Source organism: Mustela nivalis, assembly GCF_964662115.1.
Source record: "Mustela nivalis genome assembly, contig: HAP1_SCAFFOLD_330, whole genome shotgun sequence".
Taxonomy (NCBI): domain Eukaryota; kingdom Metazoa; phylum Chordata; class Mammalia; order Carnivora; family Mustelidae; genus Mustela; species Mustela nivalis.
In genome coordinates, this window is record NW_028136316.1 from 577,022 (window position 1) to 599,767 (window position 22,746).

At 43.5% G+C, this 22,746-nt stretch overlaps 1 protein-coding gene and 1 long non-coding RNA gene across 2 annotated transcripts in view; both read left to right on the forward strand.

The window, feature by feature from the left end:
* The window catches only part of LOC309857084 (uncharacterized protein), a gene marked incomplete at both ends in the record, with an annotated part of 58,135 nt that extends 38,825 nt beyond the window's left edge, over window positions 1–19,310 (forward strand). The window contains 12 exons of the mRNA XM_082749966.1: window positions 2,943–2,964; window positions 4,692–4,780; window positions 4,997–5,071; window positions 5,888–5,951; window positions 6,118–6,256; window positions 8,871–8,972; window positions 16,621–16,681; window positions 16,789–16,824; window positions 16,904–16,971; window positions 17,095–17,189; window positions 18,190–18,254; window positions 19,221–19,310. Of these exons, the coding sequence (XP_082606092.1) occupies window positions 2,943–2,964; window positions 4,692–4,780; window positions 4,997–5,071; window positions 5,888–5,951; window positions 6,118–6,256; window positions 8,871–8,972; window positions 16,621–16,681; window positions 16,789–16,824; window positions 16,904–16,971; window positions 17,095–17,189; window positions 18,190–18,254; window positions 19,221–19,310 (906 nt within the window). The remainder of the gene's footprint in view (window positions 1–2,942; window positions 2,965–4,691; window positions 4,781–4,996; window positions 5,072–5,887; window positions 5,952–6,117; window positions 6,257–8,870; window positions 8,973–16,620; window positions 16,682–16,788; window positions 16,825–16,903; window positions 16,972–17,094; window positions 17,190–18,189; window positions 18,255–19,220) is intronic.
* Window positions 19,311–21,067: 1,757 nt separating this feature from the next.
* On the forward strand, window positions 21,068–22,194 carry LOC309857075. Its single transcript, XR_014307467.1, has 3 exons — window positions 21,068–21,087; window positions 21,232–21,385; window positions 21,959–22,194. It is a non-coding gene; the product is annotated as an uncharacterized lncRNA (long non-coding RNA).
* Window positions 22,195–22,746: the final 552 nt, after the last annotated feature.

Sequence of the window (22,746 nt, forward strand, 5' to 3'; positions counted from 1 at the left end):
TCTCCTGAAACTGTTTCAGACAATTGAAGCAGAAGGAAAACTCCCAGATTCTTTCTATGAAGCCAGCATTACCCTGATTCCCAAACCAGGCAAAGACGCTACCAAAAAGGAGAATTTCAGATCAATATCACTGATGAATCAATATCACTGTTGCTAAGATCTTCTCAAGAAATTCTTAGCAAACAGGATCCAACAGCTTATTAAAAAGATTATCCACCATGACCAGGTGGGATTCATCCCTTGGCTACAAGGATGATTCAACATTTGCAAATCAATCAATGTGATAGAATAAATTAGTATGAGAAGAGAGAAGAACCACATGGTCCTCTCAATCGATGCAGAAAAAGCATTTGACAAAATCCAGCATCCGATGCATTAAAACGCTTCAAAGTATAGGGATACAAAGAACATTCCTGAACTCCATCAAATCTATCTATGAAAGACCCACAGCAAATATAATTCTCAATGGGAAAAAGCTTGCAGCCTTCCTGTTGAGATCAGGAACACGACAAGGATGTCCACTCTCGCCACTCTTGTTCAACATGGTATTAGAAGTCCTAGCAACAGCAATCAGACAACAAAGGGAAATAAAAGGTATCCAAATTGGTAATGAAGAAGTCAAACTCTCTCTCTTTGCAGATTACATGATTCTTTATATGGAAAACCCAAAAGACCCCACCCCCAAACTACTAGAACTCATACAGCCATTCAGTAATGTGGCAGGATACAAAGTCAATGTACAGAAATCAGAGGATTTCTTATACACTAACAATGAAAATACAGAAAGGGAAATGAGAGAACTGATTCTATCTACAATATCACGAAGAACCATAAGATACTGGGAATAAACCTAATCAAAGGAGTAAAGGATCTGTACTCGAGAACTACAGAACACTCAAGAAGGAAATTGAAGAAGACACAAAAAGATGGAAGACCATTCCATGCTCTTGGATCAGAAGAATAAACATTGTTAAAATGTCTATACTTTTAATGCCATTCCAATCAAAATTTCACCAGTATTCTTCAAATACCTGGAGCAAATAATCCAAAAATTTATATGGAATCAGAAGAGACCTCGAATCGCAAAGGAAATGTTGAAAAACAAAAATAAAATGTGGGGCATCACGTTACCTGATTTCAAGCTTTACTACAAAGCTGTGATCACCAAGACAGCATGGTACTGGCATACAAACAGACACATAGACCAGTGAAACAGAGTAGAGAGCCCAGATATTGACCCTCAACTCTATGGGCAAATAATCTTTGACAAAGCAGGAAAAAATATATGGTGGAAAAAAGACAGTCTCTTCAATAAATGGTGCTGGGAAAACTGGGCAGCTATATGTAGAAGAATGAAACTCGACCATTCTCTTATGCCATACACAAATATAAACTCAAAATGGATAAATGATGGCAACGTGAGACAGGAATCCATCCGAATCCTAGAAGAGAACATAGGCAGTAATCTCTTCGATATCAGCCACAGCAACTCCTTTCAAGATATGTCCCCAAAGGCAAAGGAAACAAAAGCCAAAATAAACTTGGGACTTCAGCAAAATCAAAAGCTTCTGCACAGCAAAGGAAACAGTCAATAAAACATAGAGACAACACACGGAATGGAAAAGGATATTCGCAAATGACAGTACAGACAAAAGGTTGATATCCAGATCTACAAAGAACACCTCAAACTCAACACACACAAAATAGATAATCATATCAAAAAATGGGCAGAAGGTATGAACATACACTTCTCCAATGAAGTCATACAAATGGCTATCAGACACATGAAAAATTGTTCATCATCACTAGCCCTCAGGGAGATTCAAATTAAAACCACATTGAGATATGGCCAAAATTAACCAAACGGGAAGCAATATGTGTTGGAGAGGATGTGGAGAAAGGGGAAACCTCTTCCATTGTTGGTGAGAATGCAAGTTGGTGCAGCCTCATTAGAGAACAGTGTGGACATTCCTTAAGAAATTAAAAATAGAGCTTCTCTATGAGCTGCCATTGCACTACTGGGTATTTACCCCAAAGATACAGATGTGATAAGAAGGGCCATCTGTACCCCAGTGTTTATAGCAGCAATGGCCACGGTTGCCAAACTGTGGAAAGAACCAAGATGCCCTTCAACGGACGAATGGATAAGGAAGATGTGGTCCATATACACTATGGAGTATTATGCCTCCATCAGAATGGACAAATACCCAGCTTTTTTAGCAACATGGATGGGACTGGAGGAGATTATGCTGAGTGAAATAAGGCAACAAACAGAGTCAGTTATCATATGGTTTCACTTATTGGTGGAGCATGGTGGACATGGGGAGTTAGGAGAAGGGAGTTGGGGGAAATTGGAAGGGGAGGTGAACTATGAGAGATTATGGCCTCTGAAAAACAATCTGAGGGGTTTTAAGTCTTGGGATTGGGAGGTTGGGGAAACCAGGTGGTGGGTATTAGAGAGGGCATGGATTGCATGGAGCACTGGGTGTGGTACAGAAACAAAGAATACTGTTAGGCTGAAAATAAATAAAATATAAATTTAAAAAAAAACAAGAAAACAAAAACTAATGACAGACTGTGTGGTGACTAACATAAAAAAAAAGCTAGGGAAATAATGAATTAATGGATATATTTTCAATGTCTGCATGATCCCTTGTCAAAATTGAATAGGTTGAACATTCATTGACTACTATGTGAATAGAATTTGGGGGCAAAAATAAGTTAAACACACTTGTGCTCTTTATCATAAATTGATTGTGAGCCATGATGACTTCATCAGAAATTCTAATTTTATCTTCCTTTTTAATCCTGTGAATTCATGCTGCTAAGCAAAGTGATTGTTGTCATATCTTCGGATTATAATTGTGGTACTATCTGTACTATAGATTATTACTCATAATATGTTTTGTCATCCAGCTTATCTTTGTTTCTTCCTCTCTTAGATAAAGCCTCGACAATACGAAGGTAAGATTTGGGGCTTCAGTTTTCTTTGCCAAAAATTCTCAGTACCCGTATTTGATGTGTGTTTAATTTGATGAGGGATAAATATGGTGACTTCTGATGTCTCACTGACTTAAGTCTTGAAAATGCTTCTCTTCCCCATGTGGAGTCTAAGTGACAGTGTGGAGGGAGTTGCCATCTCTAAGAGACCAGGAGAAGGAAATCTTCGTGGGACTAGGGAGAATACAAGGTGTAATTTTGCAGAGACATGTTTAGGAGGCAAGTGATGATGACAGCGTGAGGTCTGGAGTGAGTACTTCACCATGAGCCGGCTCTTGGTGAAATGTCAAGAGGGGAAAACTCTCTGAGTCTAGCAAACCGGCTACACGTAGGGAAGAAGGCAGATATTGCCATGCAGAGCGTGTGTTACAGGAGAGAAGTAAACTGTGGTTTTAAGTCTGAAGTGGAGGGGTCGTTGCCTACCAGGGGAAAATGAATGGAATAGAGCCTGTGCCAGCGGGGATAATGGATAGTGTGTGGGGATCATGGATTGTGGTGATTCCATGGTGCTGGCTGTTGACGGCCTGGGTGGCCACCTGGCACTTAGGAAACCATTGAATGTCGTTGTTCGTTGTTGTGAGTGTGGAAGTGGTACTGGTGAGAAGAGAGGTCTCAGAGCAGGAGAGTGCTCACAGTGCGTCAGGAGAAGAGAAGTTTGCACTTTGAGGCAAGATGAGAGAATTATTTTTTTAAGAGATTCTGTTTATTCACTTGATATATATAGAGAGAGAGCACAAGGAGGCAGAGTGGGAGGCAGACAGAGAGGGAGAAGCAGGTCCTTGCTGAGCAGAGAGTTGGATGTGGGATGTGATCCCAGGACCCAGGATCCTGATTCCAGCAGAAGGCAGACCCTTAACCAACTGAGCCACCGAGGTGCCCCACGATGAGAAAATTAAGTGGCTCTTAGAGGAGTCTGTGTTCTAGACCTTACAAGTGTTATGCAGCTGCCATCAGTCTCCTCACGAGTGTTGTTATCCTTTAAGGGTGGAGGGTAACATTCTCCTGTTGTGATGAAAAAAGCTTGTCTTCTCAGGCTTGTGCATTATCCAGGGCCTCCAAAGACTGTCTGTAATGTGGAGATTGTACCCAAGTGTGTTTATAGCAGAGATCTTGTCCTCCAGAGCCCCCAGCCTGGGGTCCATGAAAGGCGATCTGGGAGCAGCAGAAAGTTTCTGAAGGCCTGTGAGTTGTCACTCACCTGATATCTTGAGCTTTCCTTGTGTGGAATTCCAAGTAGGACCTGGAAGTGGACGTTCCACTGAGCAGGAACAAAGTATAGTTTTGCTCATTATGGGTTGTTTGCAGGGACCTGCTTTTGTATCTGAATCACTGGAGGAGAGAGATGTTAGTTGCTAGGATGCTTGATTTTTCGGGCACATCTCTGGCGATGACATTGGCATATGCAAGGTTTGAATTTTCCAAGAATGGTGCTTACAGTTGGGAGAAAAATGAGAAAGCATTCGATTGTTTCTTTTTCTATGTTTGAAAAACATTTTAAGTAGGAATCTCACTGATACAGAATGTCTTAGGTTTCAAATGCTGCTACAACATGCTTCCTTCAGGCACAATGGGAATGCTAGCAAGTTAGTGACACCCAAGTGTCAGAGAATGTACTCTGGTGCTAATATATTGGGATTATTCAATGTCGCTGTTTTTGCTAATTATCTTAAAATTCTTTTTTCTCCTTTCAGTTACTTTAGACCAAATCAAGATGAAGATTAATAACCTTAAAAATGAAAACAGGGATCTTGAAAAAAACATAGCGAGTTGGGAGAAGAGGGTATGTTCAAATATTTTTTTTGTGATTTCATATTGGTTACTTACCCTCTGGTAGTTCATTCTATCTATCTATATCATGCAACCCAGAAATGGTCCTTGAGTAAGAGAAGCTTCACAAACGTAGAGTACTGCCTCCTTCTTTGTGAAAGGAGTCACAAATATAGGTTTCTTTAACATGCTATTTTGGACTTCTGATTCTTTTTCATATTTGTTATAGGCCAGGGAAGCAAAGAAGCAAGCAGAAACGAAGAGAGAACATGAGCGTTCCCTTGCTGGAGTACGTAAATTAAAAGTAAGACTCCTTTCTTTGCCTGAATTGTGTTCTAACAGCAGAAATAAAAGTAATAAAATATTATTATTATTATTATTATTATTATTATTATTATTTCAAAGATTGATTTGAGAGAAGGAAAGAGTGAGGGGAGGGGGTCTGAAGGAGACAGAGAGAGAATGCCAAGCAGACACCGTGCCGAGTGTTTCGCCTGATGCGGGGATCAGTCCCATGACCCTGAGATCAGGACTTGAGGCAAATGAAAGCAGGAGTCAGACACTCCACAGACTGGGCCACCCAGGTGCAACCCAGGTGCCCCAAGGAATGAATCATTGTTACTCATTCAATATGTTTTCTTGAAGGAGAACATCAAAAAGGTGGAAGAGATTTTGGTTCATTGGGTGAGGTGAGTGCAGTGTACTCGTGTGCTGTTTGCATAGTAGAGCGTGGGCATCTGGGAACAGCAACTACTACTGAACCGTGAGCTGTGATTTCACTTAGGACCACCCCGATGAGATTTGCAATTTCAAGGCCTAGGAAGTATGGTTTATTTCACAGCTGGGTAATCATCACATCATTCAGCGCTGCCCTCCAAGTTACGTAGAAAATCCCACAAAATACGTGAGCAGTGAAGGATGATAGCAAGCCCAATTTGTATAGTAGAATATTATTTTATATCAGTTCCTCTAAGAAAGCCATTTGTGCGTTTTTTTGACATGAACTAGTTTCTTTACGTGCCCCTTATTCCTTTTATGCCTCAAGGGCTTTCTTTGTTGCCCTCCATGATCCTGTCCTGTTAGGTGCCCTCATATGTCTTTTCTCAAATCTGTCTTAAAGGCCCAAGATGCACTGGCGGATCAAGAGCTGAGAGCCTTGAAATCAAAAAACCAAGAACTTAAAGGTACCTTGTTTGGGGGGATGAAATCTCCATATGGTGGCAATGAGTTTGCATCGGGCAGGGAGAGAATGCCTTTCTGCCTTCACGGCCTTGCCCTTCTCCTTTCCCCATTGAAACCAAGTTCTCAGGTCATGGCACAAACATAGAAAATTAAACTCATCCTTTACAGAAAGGAAAACATTCCTGGAAGACCAGTGTAATGCCCTGAGCTATCAGAAAACAGCTAAAGAAGCAGAATTGAACCTGCTAAAGAAAAAATTGGATATGGTGGTGGAGTTCTCTGAAAACCGAAAACTGACTGCAGAAAAGTAAGCTATTGCTGTCTTGTCATAGATATTGTTGTATGAATTTTCGTGGCAGCAAGTATTTAGATCTTCTGGAATTGGATCTTTGTGTACTTTTGCCAAATGCGTTCTGTAGAATTGTGCCTGCCCTTCCTGTCTTGATTTGTGTAACCTGAATTTTCCTTTCTGTTCTAATGACTTGCCACATGTTATTGTGTGATTCATTGGGGAAGAAGAGGGAAGGTACCAGCATTAATCACTTTGATACGTGGATCCCCTCTGGATCAGTCTACATTGTCCTTTCATTTTAACTTTCCTCACGTGCTCTGACCACTCCTGCATTAGGTCCATTTCTTGTTCAGTATGAGACTTGGGTCCAGAATGTGCAGAGAAAAATGGAATTCTCTTCCTGCAGAAACAGGGAAAGTTTCTTTGTGGAAAGTGTGCTGGGGCTCCAGCAATACTGGGTCCCTTTATCTGGTGTACAACTGAGATCATTCGCTGCAGCCCAATACCTTAGAAGGCCAGGGTATTTCCTGTCCACCTGATTTTCTTTTCCTTTTCTTTCTTTCTTTCTTTCTTTCTTTCTTTCTTTCTTTCTTTCTTTCTTAAAGAGATTTTATTTATCTATTTGACAGAAAGAGACACCGCGCGCGAGAGAACACAAGCAGGGGGAGTGCAAGAGGGAGAAGCAGGCTTCCCACCGAACAGGGAGTCCAGTGTGGGGCTCTGTTGCAGGACCCTGGGATCATGACCTGTACCAAATACTTTTAAGCAGATAATTACTGAGCCATCCTGGTGCCCCTCCACACGATTTTCTAGGTGTATGTCTCTTGGATCCCAACCAAAGCCTGCAGTTTCATTAAGTCTCATCTTTGCTGGCTGGACGAGAGCTTCGCTTGTTGAATTCCAACCTGTCCCCAAAAGGTTGCTTGTTCATTTACTTTGTATTCACTCGCCTGTTCTAGAATTTACTGATGTGTCCTCCGGGAACTGGCTCTCACTGCCAGGCTGGCTTTCTCCTAGGCTTCCTTCTTCTCCATCTGATTATCATGTTTCTTCATGTGCTCTTTAGAAATTGGGTGCATTCAGTCACAAGTTTTCTCTCTTGTCCAGTGTGTCCTTTTATTTCTCAGGAGGAGATAAGGACGTTGGAGTCCCTCATTCATGTGGAAAAGCAAAACTGTTCCCTGTCTACCCTGGGGAATCAGCTTTGTGTTATTCCGTCCCACATCGGTGGTGGGGGCCACTCTCTCTCATAGGCACTTGGGTTCTGTTCATTGGTAAAGACCCACTCCCCTCACTCTTTCCTTCTCTCAAATCAATCTTTGAAATAATAATAATTTTAATAATAATAATAATAATAATAATAATATTTCATTACTTTTATTTCTGCTGTTAGAACACAATTCAGGCAAAGAAAGGAGTCTTACTTTTAATTTACATACTTCAGGACCTTCTTGGGGCAGGTCCAGTGTCCTGACCACCTTTCTCTCTTCAACACCATATCCCTGAGCCACACACTGACTGCCGCTCCAGAAGACATTTGCTGAAGGATGGTTGAGAGACCAAAAGCAGATGCTCCTGTCCTTCTCTTTCTAGAGCTTTTGTCTGTCCCTAAGTCTTTCTGCATGAGATTCTTGACAAGTGTCCTGTTGAATCCTTGTGAATGAACACCATGAACAAAAGAGTTGAGGGCAGCCCAGCAGACCAACCTTTCTAAGCATCACCATTTGCTGCCTTCACCATCCATGAAGTTGGTCTTGGTCAAGAAGGTTTACTTGGGGCGCCTGGGTGGTTCAGTAGGTTAGAGCCTCTGCTTTCGGCTGAGTTCATGGTCCCCCTGGGATGGAGCCCTGCATTGGGCTCTTTGCTCAGTGGGCAGCCTGCTCCCCCCCGCTCTGCCTACCTCTCTGCATACTTGAGATCTCTCTCTGTCAAATAAATAAATAAAATCTTTTTTTTAAATAAAGGTCGAGTCATTGGAGTTGACAGATTTACATCTGAACTATGTTCCACTGTGATAACACCCTGAGTATGTGACAGTTCACATGGATTATTTAAGGACATATTTTCAGCACTACGATTGGCCTTTTCCTATTCCAGGATCTTTCACGAGGGGCCAGGGGTTGTACATCTAAAGCCTAGAGATGTGTGGGAGTGAGTTTCCATACCAGTGAAGCCATATTCTGGAAGTTCCTTTGGGCTGAATGTGGGGGCACAGCCTTGGTCTGAGGATCAGGGCTCCCCACAGAGACTAATGATGGTCCCCTATTCATCCTAATGAGTGTAGCTCATCAGGCTTGGCTTTTCACTTTGAATTGAAATGAGCCTTCACCTTCTCAAACCAAAGACGTATTCCAAGAGGGCACAGAGTGCAATATTATTTGGTGACATAGTGAATGAATTAAAGTAGACAAGTAAAAAGACAGCCCCGATTGCAGGGAGCTTGGCCAGCAGCAAGAGTTCGATGTTTCTTCAACCTTAAATGGGGCCTTCATTCATTTCCCTGTTGTGTTGTCAGTCTGTGCTTTTAGCGGGGACATTCCACCATAGGCCATCAAGTGTGCTGGAAGAATAAATGGCAAAAATTCAGGACCGTGGCTACTGGACAATGTATATATCTCTCCCATCTTAGGAAGCTAGAAGAGAAACTGTATGAATTGAATGCAACTAAGAATGAGCTGTTAGCTGCCGATAAATATCTGAAAGTAACTGAAGAAGAAATGGAGAAGTACGGGTAAGTTCAGACACTACATACTATTGGCTCCTGAAAAGTTCCCTTTGGATTTTTTTAAAATTTTTAATTTTCTTATAAACCTATGATGAATTCTTAGCCCCAGGTGTACAGGTCTGTTATTCACCAGGCTTACACACTTCACAGCACTCACCATAGCTCATACCCTCCCCAGTGTCCATAACCCCACCATCCTCTCCCTACAACCTTCCCCCCAGCATCCCTCAGTTTATTTTGTGACATCTTGTTTCATTTATTCTTTTCCTACCCCACAACCCCCCACGTTGCATCTCCACTTCCTCATATCAGGGAGACCATATGATAGTTGTCTTTCTCCGATCGACTTCTTTCGATAAGGATAATTCCCTCTAGTTCCATGCACGTCATCGCAAATGGCAAGATATTTCTTTTGATGGCTTCATAGTATTCCACTGTATATGTATACCACATCTTCTTTATCCACTCATTTGTTGATGGACATCTAGGTCCTTTCCGTAGTTTGGCTATTGTGGACATTGCTGCTATAAACATTCAGGTACACGTGGCCCTTCAGATCACTACGTTTGTATCATTAGGGTAAATAGCCAGTAGTGCAATCGCTGGGTCATAGGGTAGCTCTATTTTCAGCTTTTTGAGAAACCACCATGCTGTTTTCCAGAGTGGTTGCACCAGCTTGCATTCCCACCAAAAGTGTAAGAGTGTTCCTTTTTCTATGCATCCTCACCAGCATCTGTCATTTCCTGACTTGTTAATCTTAGCCATTCTGACTAGTGTGAGGTGGTATCTCATTGTGGTTTTGATTTGTATTTCCCTGATGCCGAGTGATGTGGAGCAATTTTTCATGTGTCTGTTGGCCATCTGGATGTCTTTGCAGAAATGTCTGTTCATGTCCTCTGCCGTTTCTTGATTGGATTATTTGTTCTTTGGGTGTTGAGTTTCCGAAGCTCTTTATAGATTTTGGATCCTAGCCCTTTATCTGATATGTCGTTTGCAAATATCTTCTCCCATTCTGTCAGTTGTCTTTTGGTTTTGTTAACTGTTTCCTTTGCTGTGCAGAAGCTTTTGGTCTTGATGAAGTTCCAATAGTTTGTTTTTGCCTTTGATTTCCTCCCTTTTGATGATGTTTCTAGGAAGAAGTTGCTGTGGTTGAGGTCGAAGATGTTGTTGCCTGTATTCTCCTCAAGGATTTTGATGGATTCCTTTCTCACATTGACGCCCTTCATCCATTTTTAGTCTATTTTCCTGTGTAGTGTAAGGAAATGGTCCAGTTTCATTTTAATGCATGTGGCTGTCCAATTTCCCCAACACCATTTGTTGAAGAGACGGTCTTTGGACATTGGACATTCTTTCCTGCTTTGTTGAAGATTAGTTGACCATAGAGTTGAGGGTGTATTTTTGGATTCTCTCTTCTGGTCCATTGATCTATGTGTCAGTTTTTGTGCCAGTACCCTTCTGTCTTGATGATGACAGCTTTGAAGCAGAGCTTGAATTCCAGAATTGTGATGCCACCAACTTTGGCTTTCTTTTTCAATATTGCTTTGGCTATTCGAGGTTTTTTCTGGTTCCACATAAATTTTAGGATTATTTGTTCCATTTCTTTGAAAAAAATGGATGGGATTTTGATAGGGATTGCATTAAATGTGTGAATTTCTTTAGATAGCAAAGACATTTTCATAATATTTGTTTTTCCAATCCTGGTGCATGGAACCTTTTTCCATTTCTTTGTGTCTTCCTCAATTTCTTTCATGAGTACTTTAGAGTTTTCTTAGTATAGTTTCTTTGCCTCTTTGCTTAGTTGTATTCCTAATTATCTTATGGTTTTGGGTGCAGTTGTAAATTGGGTTGACTCCTTAATTTTCGTCCTTTTGTCTTGTTGTTGTGTAAAGCAATGCAACTGATTTCTGTGCATTGGTTTTATATCCTGACACTTTACTGAATTCCTGTACAAGTTCTAGCAGATTTGGAGTGAAGTCTTTTGGGGTTTCCACATATAGTATCATATCATCTGCAAAGAGTGAGAGTTTGACTTTTTTTTTTTTTTTGCTGATTTGGATGTTTTTGATATCTTTTTGTTGTCTGATTGCTGAGGCGTGGACTTCTAGTACTATGTTGAATAGCAGTGGTGATAATGGACATCCCTGCCGTGTTCCTGGCCTTAGCGGAAAAGCTCTCAGTTTTTCTCCATTGAGAATGATATTTGCAGTGGGTTTTCCATAGATGGCTATGATAATATTGAGATATGTGCCCTCTATCCCTACACTTTGAAGTGTTCTGATCAGGAAGGAATGCTGTACTTTGTCAAATGCTTTCTCAGCATCTATTGAGAGTATCATGTGGTTCTTGTTCTTTTCTTAATGTATTGTATCACATTAATTGATTTGCGGATGTTGAACCAACCTTGCAGCCCTGGAATAAATCCCACTTGGTGGTGGAGAATAATCATTTTAATGTACTCTTGGATCCTATTGGCTAGTATTTTGGTGAGGATTCTTGCGTCTGTGTTCATCAAGGATATTGATCTGTAATTCTCTTTTTTGATGGGATCCTTGTCTGGTTTGGGGATCAAGGTGATGCAGGCCTCATAAAACGAGTTTGGAAGTTTTCCTACCATTTCAGTTTTTTGGAACAGTTTCGGGACAATAGGAATTAATTCTTCTTTAAATGTTTGATAGAATTCCCCTGGGAAGCAATCTGGCCCTGGGCTTTTATTTGTTTGGATATTTTTGATGACTATTTCAATCTCCCTACTGGCTATGGGTCTGTTAAGGTTTTCTATTTATTCCTGGCTCACTTGTGATAGATAATATTGTATCTGATAGTGCACCCACTTCTTCCAGATTGTCAGATTTGTTGGCGAAGAGTTGCTCATAATATGTACTTATAATTGTTTGTATTTCTTTGGTGTTGGTTTGATCTCTCCTCTTTCTTTTGTGATTTTATTAATTTGGGTCCTTTTTCTTTTCCTTTGATAGGTGTGGCCAGGGGTTTATCAATCTTATTAATTCTTTCAGAGAACCAGCTCCTAGTTTCATTGATTTGTTCTATTGTTTTGTTTGTTTGTTTGTTTGTTTTTAAAGATTTTAAGTATTTATTTGACAGAGAGAGAGATCACAAGTAGGCAGTAGGCAGAGAGGCAGGCATAGAGAGGGAGAAGGAAGCAGGCTTCCTGCTGAGCAGAGAGCCCGATGCAGGGCTCGATCCCGGGACCCTGGGATCATGACCTGAGCCAAAAGCAGAGCCCCAACCCACTGAGCCACCCAGGCGCCCCTGTTTGTTTGTTTCTATTTCATTGATTTCTGCTCTGATCTTTATGATTTCTCTTCTCCTGCTGAGTTTAGGTTTTCTTTGGTGTTCTTTCTCCAGCCCCTTTAGGTGTAGGGTTAGGTTGTGTATTTGAGACCTTTCTTATTTCTTGAGAAAGGCTTGTATCGCTATATATTTTCCTCTCAGCACTGCCTTTGCTGTGTCCCACGGATTTTGAACCATTGTGTTTTCATTGTCATTTGTTTCCATGATTTTTTTTTCAATTCTTCTTTATTTTCCTGGTTGAGACATCCATTCTTTAATAGGATGCTCTTTAGCTTCCTTTCTCTGTCATTTGAGTTCCTTCCAACTTTCCTCTTGTGATTGAGTTCTAGCTTCAGAGCATTGTCGTCTGAAAATATGCAGGGGATGATCCCAATCTTTTGATACCGGTTGAGACCTGATCTGTGAACCAGGATGTGATCTGTTTTGGAGAATGTTCCATGTGCATTAGAGAAGAATATGTATTGTTGCTTTGGGATGGAATGTTCTGAATACATCTGTGATGGTCCAGTGTGTCATTTAAGGCCTTTATTTCCTTGTTCATCTTTCGCTTGCATGATCTGTCCATTTCAGTGAGGAGAGTGTTAAAGTCCCCTACTCTTCTTGAATTATTGTTGATGTGTTTCTTTGATTTTGTTATTAATTGGTTTATATAGTTGGCTGCTCCCATGTTAGGGGCATAGATATTTAAAATTGTTAGATCTTCTTGTTGGAGAGACCCTTTGAGTATGATATAGTGTCCTTCCTCATCTCTTTTATTATAGTCTTTGGCATAAAATCTAATTGATCTGATAGAAGGATTGCCACCCCAGCTTTCTTCTGATTTTCATTAGCATGGTAAATTGTTTTCCACACCCTCACTTTAAATATGGAGGTGTCTTAGGGTCTAAAATGAGTTTCTTGTAGGCAGCATATGGTTGGATATTGTTTTTTTTATCCATTCTGATACCCTTTGTCTTTTGATTGGGGTATTTAACCCATTTACATTCAGGGGAACTATTGAGAGATATGAATTTAGTGCCCTTGTATTGCCTGTAAGATGACTGTTACTGTATGTTGTCTCTGTTCCTTTCTGATCTACAACTTTTAGGCTCTCTTTTCTTAGAGGACCACTTTCAATATTTTTTGTAGAGCTGGTTTGGTGTTTGCAAATTCTTTCAGTTTTTGTTTGTCCTGGAAGGTTTTTACCTCTCCTTTTATTTTCAATGATAGTCTAGCTGGATATAGTATTCTTGGCTGCATATTTTTCTCATTTATTGCTCTGAATATATCTTGCCAGTCCTTGCTGGCCTGCCAGGTCTCTTTGGATAATTCTGCTGCCAATCTAATATTTTTACCATTGTATGTTACATACTTCTTGTCCCGGGGTGCTGTCAGAATTTTCTCTTTGTTGCTAAGACTTGTAAATTTTACTACTAGATGGCGGGTTGTGGACCTATTCTTATTGATTTCGAGGGGGGTTCTCTACACCTCCTGGATTTTGATGCTTGCTCCCTTTGCCATATTAGGGAAATTCTCTCCAATAATTCTCTCCAATATACCTTCTGCTCTGCTCTCTCTTCTTCTCCTTCTGGAATCCCAGTTATTCTAATGTTGTTTTGTCTTATGGTATCACTTATCTCTGGAATTCTCCCCAAGATGTCCTGTAGTTGTTTGTCTCTCTTTTGCTCAGCTTCTTTATTCTCTGTTATTTGGTCTTCTATATCACTAATTCTTTCTTCTGCCTCATTTATCCTAGCAGTAAGAGCCTCCATCTTTGATTGCACCTCTTTAATAGCTTTTTGGATTTCAACATGGTTAAACTGTGGTTCTTTTATTTATCCAGAAAGGGCTTTTATATCTCCAGGTAGGGTTTCTTTAATATCTCCCATGCCTTTTTAGAGCATGGCTAGAACCTTGAGAATCGTCATTTTGAACTCTAGATCTGACATATTACCAATGTCCGTATTGATTAGGTCCCTAGCCTTCGATACTGTCTCTTGTTCTTTATTTGTGGTGAGTTTTTCCGCCTTGTCACTTTGTCCAGATAAGAATATTTGAAGGAGCAAATAAAATACTAAAAGGGTGGCAAAGACCCCAGGAAAGTGTGCTTGAGCCAAATCAGAAGGGAACCTAAATCATGGTGGGAGAGAAAGGGGGAAAAAGGAGGTTCAGGGAAAAAATTTAAAAAAGAATACAAATAATGAAATAATATAAAAAAGAAAAATATATATACATATTAGTCTGGTGACTAGAACAGGGTCATTCACTTAATTTGGGGTGTATTTTTGTCTCTTACAAGAAATTACCTCCCAAAATTTTAAAGGATGGAAAACATATATAAGAGTAAGCACAATGAAGGACGGAATATGACTATTAAGATGAAAAGAATTTTTTTTAATTTCTAAAGAAAGAGTTGATATGTAAGTTGGTTGGGAGAATAAAGAAAAAGAAAGTGGAGAAGAATTGCTCAGGCTGGAGAGTAGAACAAGCCCGGTGGTAGATTTAGGGTGTAGTTTCATCTATTAGAAGAAGTTGTACCCCAAATTTTTTAGAAGAAAAAACCCTATGTGTATACAGAAACTGAAGTTAGATATAATGAAGGATAACGTGACAATAATAATGAAGGTTTGAAAAAGATTATTTTAATGAAAAGTATTGTTAAGATAAACTAGTTTAAAAAAAACGTTAAAAGAAGAAAGGGTAAAAGTTTAAAAAAAAATTAGCTGAAGATAAAAAAGTAAAGTTAAAAAAATTAACTTTGCAAGACTAAAGTATCATGAGGAGAAAGCCATGAATTCATGGTTTGCTTTAGCCTCCTCTGGTATTTCGCTGTTCTCCTTGGTAAGTGAACTTGGTCTAGGCTGGACTTCTTGTTGATCTTCTCAGGGAGGGGACTGTTGTAGTGATTCGCAGGTCTCTTTGCCCCAGGCGGAATTGCACCACCCTTTCCAGAGGCCAGGCTAAGTAATCCGCTGGGGTCGCTTTCAGGAGATTTTGTTTCCTGAACACTTTCCGTAGAGTTCCAGAGATCAGTAATGAAAGTGGCGGCCTCCCAATCTCTGTCTTGGAGGAGCCGAAAGCTCAGGGACCCACTCCTCAGTGCGCCCTCAGGGAAAAGCACTCATCATTTCCCTCTCCCTGGCCTCCGGCTGCGCTCAGACCTCACGCAGGCTGTGACCAAGTGTCTCTGTCTCTGGCACACAGCTCCACCTGGAGTCTCCAAAACCCTTAGATCGCTGAGCTCTTTTGGGGGGATTTCCCCAGATCCTGTGCCATGGATTACGGTTCAAGGTAACGCTGAGTTGAGAGGTCACTCCTTGGCTCTCTTTCTGTTGCTGGCTTCCCCGCTCTAATACCTGCATGTTCTATGACACTCAGACACCCCCGGGCCTTCTGTGACCCTGCAGGACCTGGGGCCACGCCGTCCCTGCACGGGCTTCAGCCCGGTTTAGCCTCTGGAGCGACGTCCCTCAGTGCACATCGCTTTTAAAAGTCCTGGATTTGTGCTCTGTTGCTTGTCAGGAGCCGGACCCTCCCCACGGGGTCTATCTTCCCATCGCTTTGGATTCACTTCTCCGTGGGTCCTACCTTTCAGAAAGTAGTCGATATTCTGTTTCTCAAATTGATGCTCTTATTCTCTTCGATTTCCTGTTGGATCTGTAGGTGTTTGGAATGGTTTGATAAGCTATCTAGCTCATCTCCTGCTACCTGATGTCATCTCAGCCTGCTATTTCTCCACCATCTTGACTCCTACCTCCCTCTGGATTGTTAATCTCTGTATATTTTGAGGACTCAATTAAGTAATATACACTAAAATTCAGAGGATGTATCCAGAGCAAATTAACTGACACAGAAAGATAAGGCACAAAACAATTACGTTACTAAACATATCCGGATCCCCAGTGTTGGCATGACTGTGGAAACTAGCTCCATACCAGCGTCCTTGAGGTGGTGTTTGGAGGAAAACAGTTTGTCCTAGGATGAGTCTTTCCCATAAGCCCGGTAGTGGCATCTGATGGTGCTGGTCTCTGCAAACCTGGGAACCATAGCGAGGATAGAAGTTAAAGGAGAATAGAGCTTCATGGCAAAAGACATTTGTCATCTGATAACTGAGGGAAGGATTGAAAACGGGTAAGGAAGTTTTGTCGGTTTTGATCCTGCAGGCAAAGAAAAATGATGAAGGAAAGGCTGTAAGAACAGCTTTGATCCCACAGTCCAATTATAGTCAGGTGAAAGTGTTTCCTGTGTCAGGATCAATTGTATGAGGGGACAGATAAGAGGAGGATGGCCACATTGGCAGATGATTGAAAATCACACCCAGTGTTGGGTTTTGTCTGGTGAAAACAGTTGTCCCCCCTCACAGACGAGAAGTGGAAGAAATGCGAGAAGAGCTGCAGGAGTCTAACCTCAGCTTCAACCACAAGGTAACCGAAGTTGTGTCCAACACACTGACCCCTTGGCGCCCCCTGCAGGTGATGGTCGTGGCCCTTAGAGCCCTGAACATGGGTTTCTGGTGTGTTGGCTTTTTCAGATCGCAGTTCAAGAGAGGAATGCTCTGGCTAACTGGGTAAGTGTTTTCCTTTTCCTCATCTTCGTTTGCGGCACAGTCGGGCACAACTGAAGGTGGGTGTGTTTTTCTGCCGCAGATGAAGGCTCGGTATTGGGAAACAAGGATGATGCAGCAGAGCAGGGAGAACACCTACTGGAAATACAGGTGTGGGAGTTAGACATGCGTTTTTGCAGGTGTTTGGAGTGGTGAGGGCTATGCTGTTTACTGCCTAGGAGAGGACGTGGTGTTGTAATTCTTAGAGATGTCCATTCTTTTTCTGTGTTCAAGACTGCGCATGATGCAAAGGGAGATGCTGCCTGTGGGGTCCGTGAGGCGGGAACTGAAGCCGGGAAAGCCTGAGTTGCAGAAGCCTGTGTGGCAAGGTAGGGAGCACAATGGGAAATGCAGCAGCCTGATTTCTGCTGTGAAACCACACGGTGTCCTTCCTGTTCCTGTGGGTGATTGCTGTGTGTCCTGGAGAGAATCACAAGCCTGCAGGTGGTCTGAAGGGGTGACAGGAGGGTGCTTTTCTTATATGCCCCCAGGCAGCAGGACACTTGCCCCCGTGACAGGTGGAGCTCACACCGCTCCACACCTTACCCTTGCTACCCCCTTCAGAAGAGCTGAGCCTGAGAAGGTGCGAGACGAGCGCCCTTCCCACCTTGACTCAGTGGTCACCTTGACAAAAAAAAAAAAAAAAGACTATTGGTGAAAAAGGGCATTTATTTACTCATTATGGATGTTTCTATATTTTTGTTTTATTTGTCATCTATAGGACCATATTGAGCAATGAAATATATTTTACTCCTCTCATGTTATCGGTACAATGCCATAGCTTTATTGCTCAATCTGTCTATGATTTCTTTGTTCATGACTCTACAAATGTCAAAGTCTGTTTCTTCCCTGAAATGTTTATTTGTTGGCCAGTCACTCATTCTAGGTCCCAACTGCAGGATGGACAAATGAACCATCCACCTGTGGCCTGAGAAGAGAACATGGGCTGTTCATGTTGAGGGTTTGTGGATGTCCCCACACAAGGCTATTCTCACTTAGGTGTTTAATCTATGAAGATAAAGTGATTTATTTCTGATGTGTGTTGAGCACCCCAATTTTAGTGTTGATAGCCAGTTGTACCCCGACCTGTTTACACGTGATGGATTGCTTACAGAAACACTGGAACCAGGGCCCTGGAGTGTCTCACGCAAGAGGTGACTGGTGTCTCTCGTTGCAAAGGACTCACTTGAGTCACGGGTGAAACCCTCTGATAAGGGACCCAAGTAACCCTCTGATAAGGGACCCAAGTGTGGGAAAGAGTGCAAGATGGGAGAGGAAGGCATGGAGGGCATGAAACCACAATAAACATCTGACCTTTGTCTGATCTAGCATCTAGAGTGGTTCCCAGGATGAACAGCAGCACTAACCCTCAAAGGGACCCAGAGATGCATACAGTAAGTGCTTGGGCATTTTTAGTTGTGTCTGTTTCTGAAATGGATTGCAGTGTGGACAGGTCCCTGTCCTAGCCTGTGGCCTTGGTGTGTGTCCTGTGATCATCCCTTTCAGAGTGCACGCTGTTCACCCAGGAGCCTCCACCTGCTCCCTTAGAGATCTTCAAATTTGTGCTTCCTCCCAAAGCTGTAGATGCTTTGTGACACGGGATGGTAGGACGCTCACCTCATGCATGTGTGTGTGTGTGTGTGTGTGTGTGTGTGTGTGTACGTGCGTGTATGTGTGTGTGTACATAACTCGAGGAGGGTGACATCTCACCCCACAGTGAAGTCAGCTAGTCTGGCTGACTCCTTGCGGTTTGCTTTCCTGCGGGAGCTGGAGCATTTTTAGTATTTGGGTCAGGAGACTAACCTGGGAGGGTGTCTGCAGAGGTCCTCAGATGGAAAATGGGAAAAGCCAGGACCACGTCACACTTGCCCCACATGCTTTGGGCAGCTTGAGTGTTTGTGGAGAAGGTGAGCTGTGACCTCCCGTGCGTCCCTTCTGAGTGGGTGAAGACGACAGCTAGATTCCCTCCAGTTGGCCCCTGGGTGAGATGATGATGAACTCTGGCAGGTGCCAGCTGTGTCATAGAAAATACCCCCTGGAGCAGCAGCCCTGAGGAGGGAATCCCAGTGACTCTCTGCAAGGCCCACACCTCACACGTGTTTTACTTATGCTTCCGTGAGCAGGTTCTGATGGGGTCTGATGGCTGTGCCAGCTCATAGCGTCTCTCCCGACCCATCCTGGGAGCATTGCCTGTGCTCTCCAGACACACTGGTTCCCATTTGGGGGTATCGAATCGGCCCATCAGTGGTTCTCAGCACCCAGGACTAGGCATTTGCTCTGTGCCTGAGCTAAGGACTGTCCGAATGTCAGGGATCCACAGAGCTGGTCTTGCTCACTCTAAGGGGTCCTGTTTCTCTCAGAAAGCACTCTTCCAGGTACTCTGCAGGACTCCGGACACTCCTATCTCCTCAGCGCTGTCTGTGGCCATGGACAGCCCTTGTGGAGTGTAGAAGATCCCATTGTCAGGGAGGAAAGCAGAGCTGGTCAGGGGGGATGCTGGTGGGCTTCCGGTTGACCCACAAGCACCTGCACTTCCATGCATGGACACCTGGCTTCCCATGGCCTCTCAATGTGTTTGTTCTCAATGTATAGAAGGAGCTGCTCTGTTTGCTGTGATGGAGGAGGTGTGGTCCCAGCTGTAGATACTGGCCTGTCCTGAGTGGAGTTTTTTCCTTAGCTGATTATCCTTGGTGTCACACTCTTGTCTCTGTCGAGGTGTGCAGACCTATATTAACATGTGGTGACAGTAGTTTTCCCCATGGCATCTCTTCACCCCAGGTGCTAGGTGAGACACAGGGGGTGGATAGCCGTTCTGGCACAGATGCTATAGTATTGGAACATGGTGGTGGGGAAGATGTGTGTGCGGATGTGTACCCCTGCCTGCCCACAGTGCACTCCGGGGAAGTAACTGGGGGAGGAGGTCCCCTCCCTCCACAGTGAAGTCCTCTGGCCAGCCCAACTCCCTTTAGGTTATGTTCAGGAGCACTGGTGTGCTCATGCTGGGGATAGATGGGTCTGGGAATCCTCACAAACAGAAACTGGAGAAAACTCTCTCTGCATTTTATACTGTCTCCTTTGCAGTCTGCAATGTTCTCAGGGCATGTTTCACAAGTCATCTCCATTTTACTTCTGATGGAAAACGTGCCTTGCAGAACCAGCCCACTTAAGACCCTGTCTACAAGTATTTTGAAGTGTCAAAGCTCTTATGTGCACTGTCGTAATCTCACACTGGGTCACATGTTCTCTAGGGGGCCATCAGTGATTACATGCATGATCACTGCCTCCCAGCCCTTCAGCTGGGTTTCCAGGAGCAGGTCACTGGGTCCTAAGTTACTGTGAGAGTTGATTTCTTTTCTCATTACACGTGTGGAGTTTTCCACTGGGAAGCATATACCCTTTTGGGAATTCTCTCATATGGCCTTCCCATCTTCATTTCCCATTGTACAAAATTACTCTGGAACTCAGTAGGTTGAAATTTCCAAATGACTATGTTTTCAGACAAACACAGGGGGCGCCTGTGTGGCTCAGTGCATTAAAGCCTCTGCCTTAGGCTCAGGTCATGATCCTAGGTCCTGGGATCAAGCCCCACATCAGACTCTCTGCTCAGCCTGCTTCCCTTCCTCTCTCTCTCTCTCTCTCTCTCTCTCTCTCTCTGCCTCTCTGCCTGCTTCTGATCTCTGTCTGTGAAATAAATAAAATCTTTAAAAAAAAAAAAAGACAAGCACAGCTGATGAGTGTAAATAAAGGTTTTTGGTATCATGTCCCTTGGAAAACACTTTTCCAGTGCCCCTGTCAGACCACAAGGCCCTAATTCCTCAAGTGTCTTTGTAGCCATGGACAGAAACTGTAGAGAGTAGAGGACCCCTTTGTCAGGAGCGAGGCAGCGTGGGGAGAGTCAGGGACTTACAGGCCAACGATTCCCCTCAAGTGGCTCAGAAACTTTGTGGAGAAAGGGCATTCAGTTTCGTCACATTCTCTCTATTATGACCAAAGCAAAATCTTCTCTGGTGGCTGAGGAGGATAGAGGAAGTGTTGTCCAGGATGTCGATGCCTCCATGTCTGGAATGTGCTGCTTTAGTCTGCAATGATCCTTTTTCATCTTTAAGACACGACTTCTTGCTGGAGAATGTGGGCCGACATGGGCAGTGATGTGTTGTGACAGGCTATTCCTGTAACAGCCATTGCCCTCTCCACCCTCATTGGATTGGCCCCAGCTGGGAGGGGCATGTAAATTTTCTAGCATGATGCAGCTCTCCTGGAAGGTGGTATTGGAGAAGGAGCCGGATGCTGAGAGCTCTTTGTTTCGGTTTCTTTTCTTGGTGTTGCAACTTTTGTCTGTTTTGCTAAAATATTTTCTTGTCTGTTCTGCAGGTCGCTAGAGGTGTGAGAGAGTTCCCTCATTGCCCAGGGCTCCTCCATATGCCCTACCACATGGGGTGGAATGTACCAGACTTCCCTCCTCCTCATCCACCTCCACAGTGGTGGACATGGGGGCCTCGGGCACACCTCGTTCCCCCACCACATGGTGAGATGATCTGAATTGACATGGGTCATAGAGCTTATTCATAGTTGAACCACTTCTGTCAGTGGAGAGTATGGAGAGGTGGTACCGAAGGCTTTGCAATGCAGCAATATGCCCAAGTGAGGACATGGTAACATTGCTCCACTTTGTCTGACGTCCATCTCATGGACTGTCTGGTTCACCATACAGAACTGGGCATCAGGCTTCTACTATGGAGCAGAAAGTGACATTCCACAGAGGACAGACATAGAAGCATTGCTCAGGTGCACCACACAGACATGACCTTTTGGGCTCTGGGCTGGACAAATCACAACCTTCACATCAGTCTCACATGTGGAGACCCCAGTTGTCCAGCATTATAGATTAGTTCTGGAAACATATGTCCCAGGCAGAGTGGTCGTATCTGCGAGGGTGATGGACAGTTCCCGTCTTCGTCCACAAGGGTCAGGGGAGTTCTGTGAGAATCACAGTGGACCCTCCAGAAGGAGAGAGGGGAATAGGCTGGGGCAGGGGTAGAGGGTTGGCTTGAATCCTGTGTGGTCGTCGCCAGTCTGAAACCACCTCTGTCCCTTCTAGGCCTTCGGTCCAAATCAGAAGCCTGTGGAGTTCAAGGGGACAATAGCAGCACCATGCCCGAGAAGGTCCCAGAGAAGAACCAAGTAAATGCTGGGGTGTTTTCAGTTGTACCCATTTCTGGAATCCTGTTCCTCTCTGGGCAGCACAGTGTCTTGGCCTGTGTGTGTTGGGTATATCCTGGGGTCTGTGTGTGGTGTCGTTTCCTGTTCAAAGTGGCAAGTCTTCATGCAGAGCTTACAGGTGTCTATTTCCAGATCACCTTCTGGTTGTGTCAGTGGAGCAAAGGCAGAGTTTGTGTTCAGGGCTTGACATTCAAGGGGAAACCAGGCTGGGGACCCTGTATGATTCTGAAGTTCTTCAGGACACACGTGCATGTTCCTGGCTATTTGCACACACTGAGCAGTGGGCAGGTGCCATTGCTGGGAAGGAAGTGTCTCCGTTGCACAATGGCAGACATCTGTCTCTTACCGTCGTGCACATCCAGCACCCGCATACGTTGTTCTGGGAGGGATGAAACACCTCTCACTTCATCTGTGGCGTGTAGGGTTTAAGCTGTCATTTCCTTAGTTGTATAAACGCCTGACACAGGCCTGTGGTCCCTTCATTCTTCATTAGCGTAGCGGTCTGCCCTTGTCCTCTGCAGTTTAGAAACTTGTGGGTAACGCTCTTGTCTGGTCTGGGAGGTGAGAATGAAAGAAAAAGTGGCAGATGCCAGATGCAGGTGTAGAGGGTTTGTTGGAATGTTGCTCAGTCACTTCCAGGTGGAGAAGCTTCTGTCTTTTCCATGG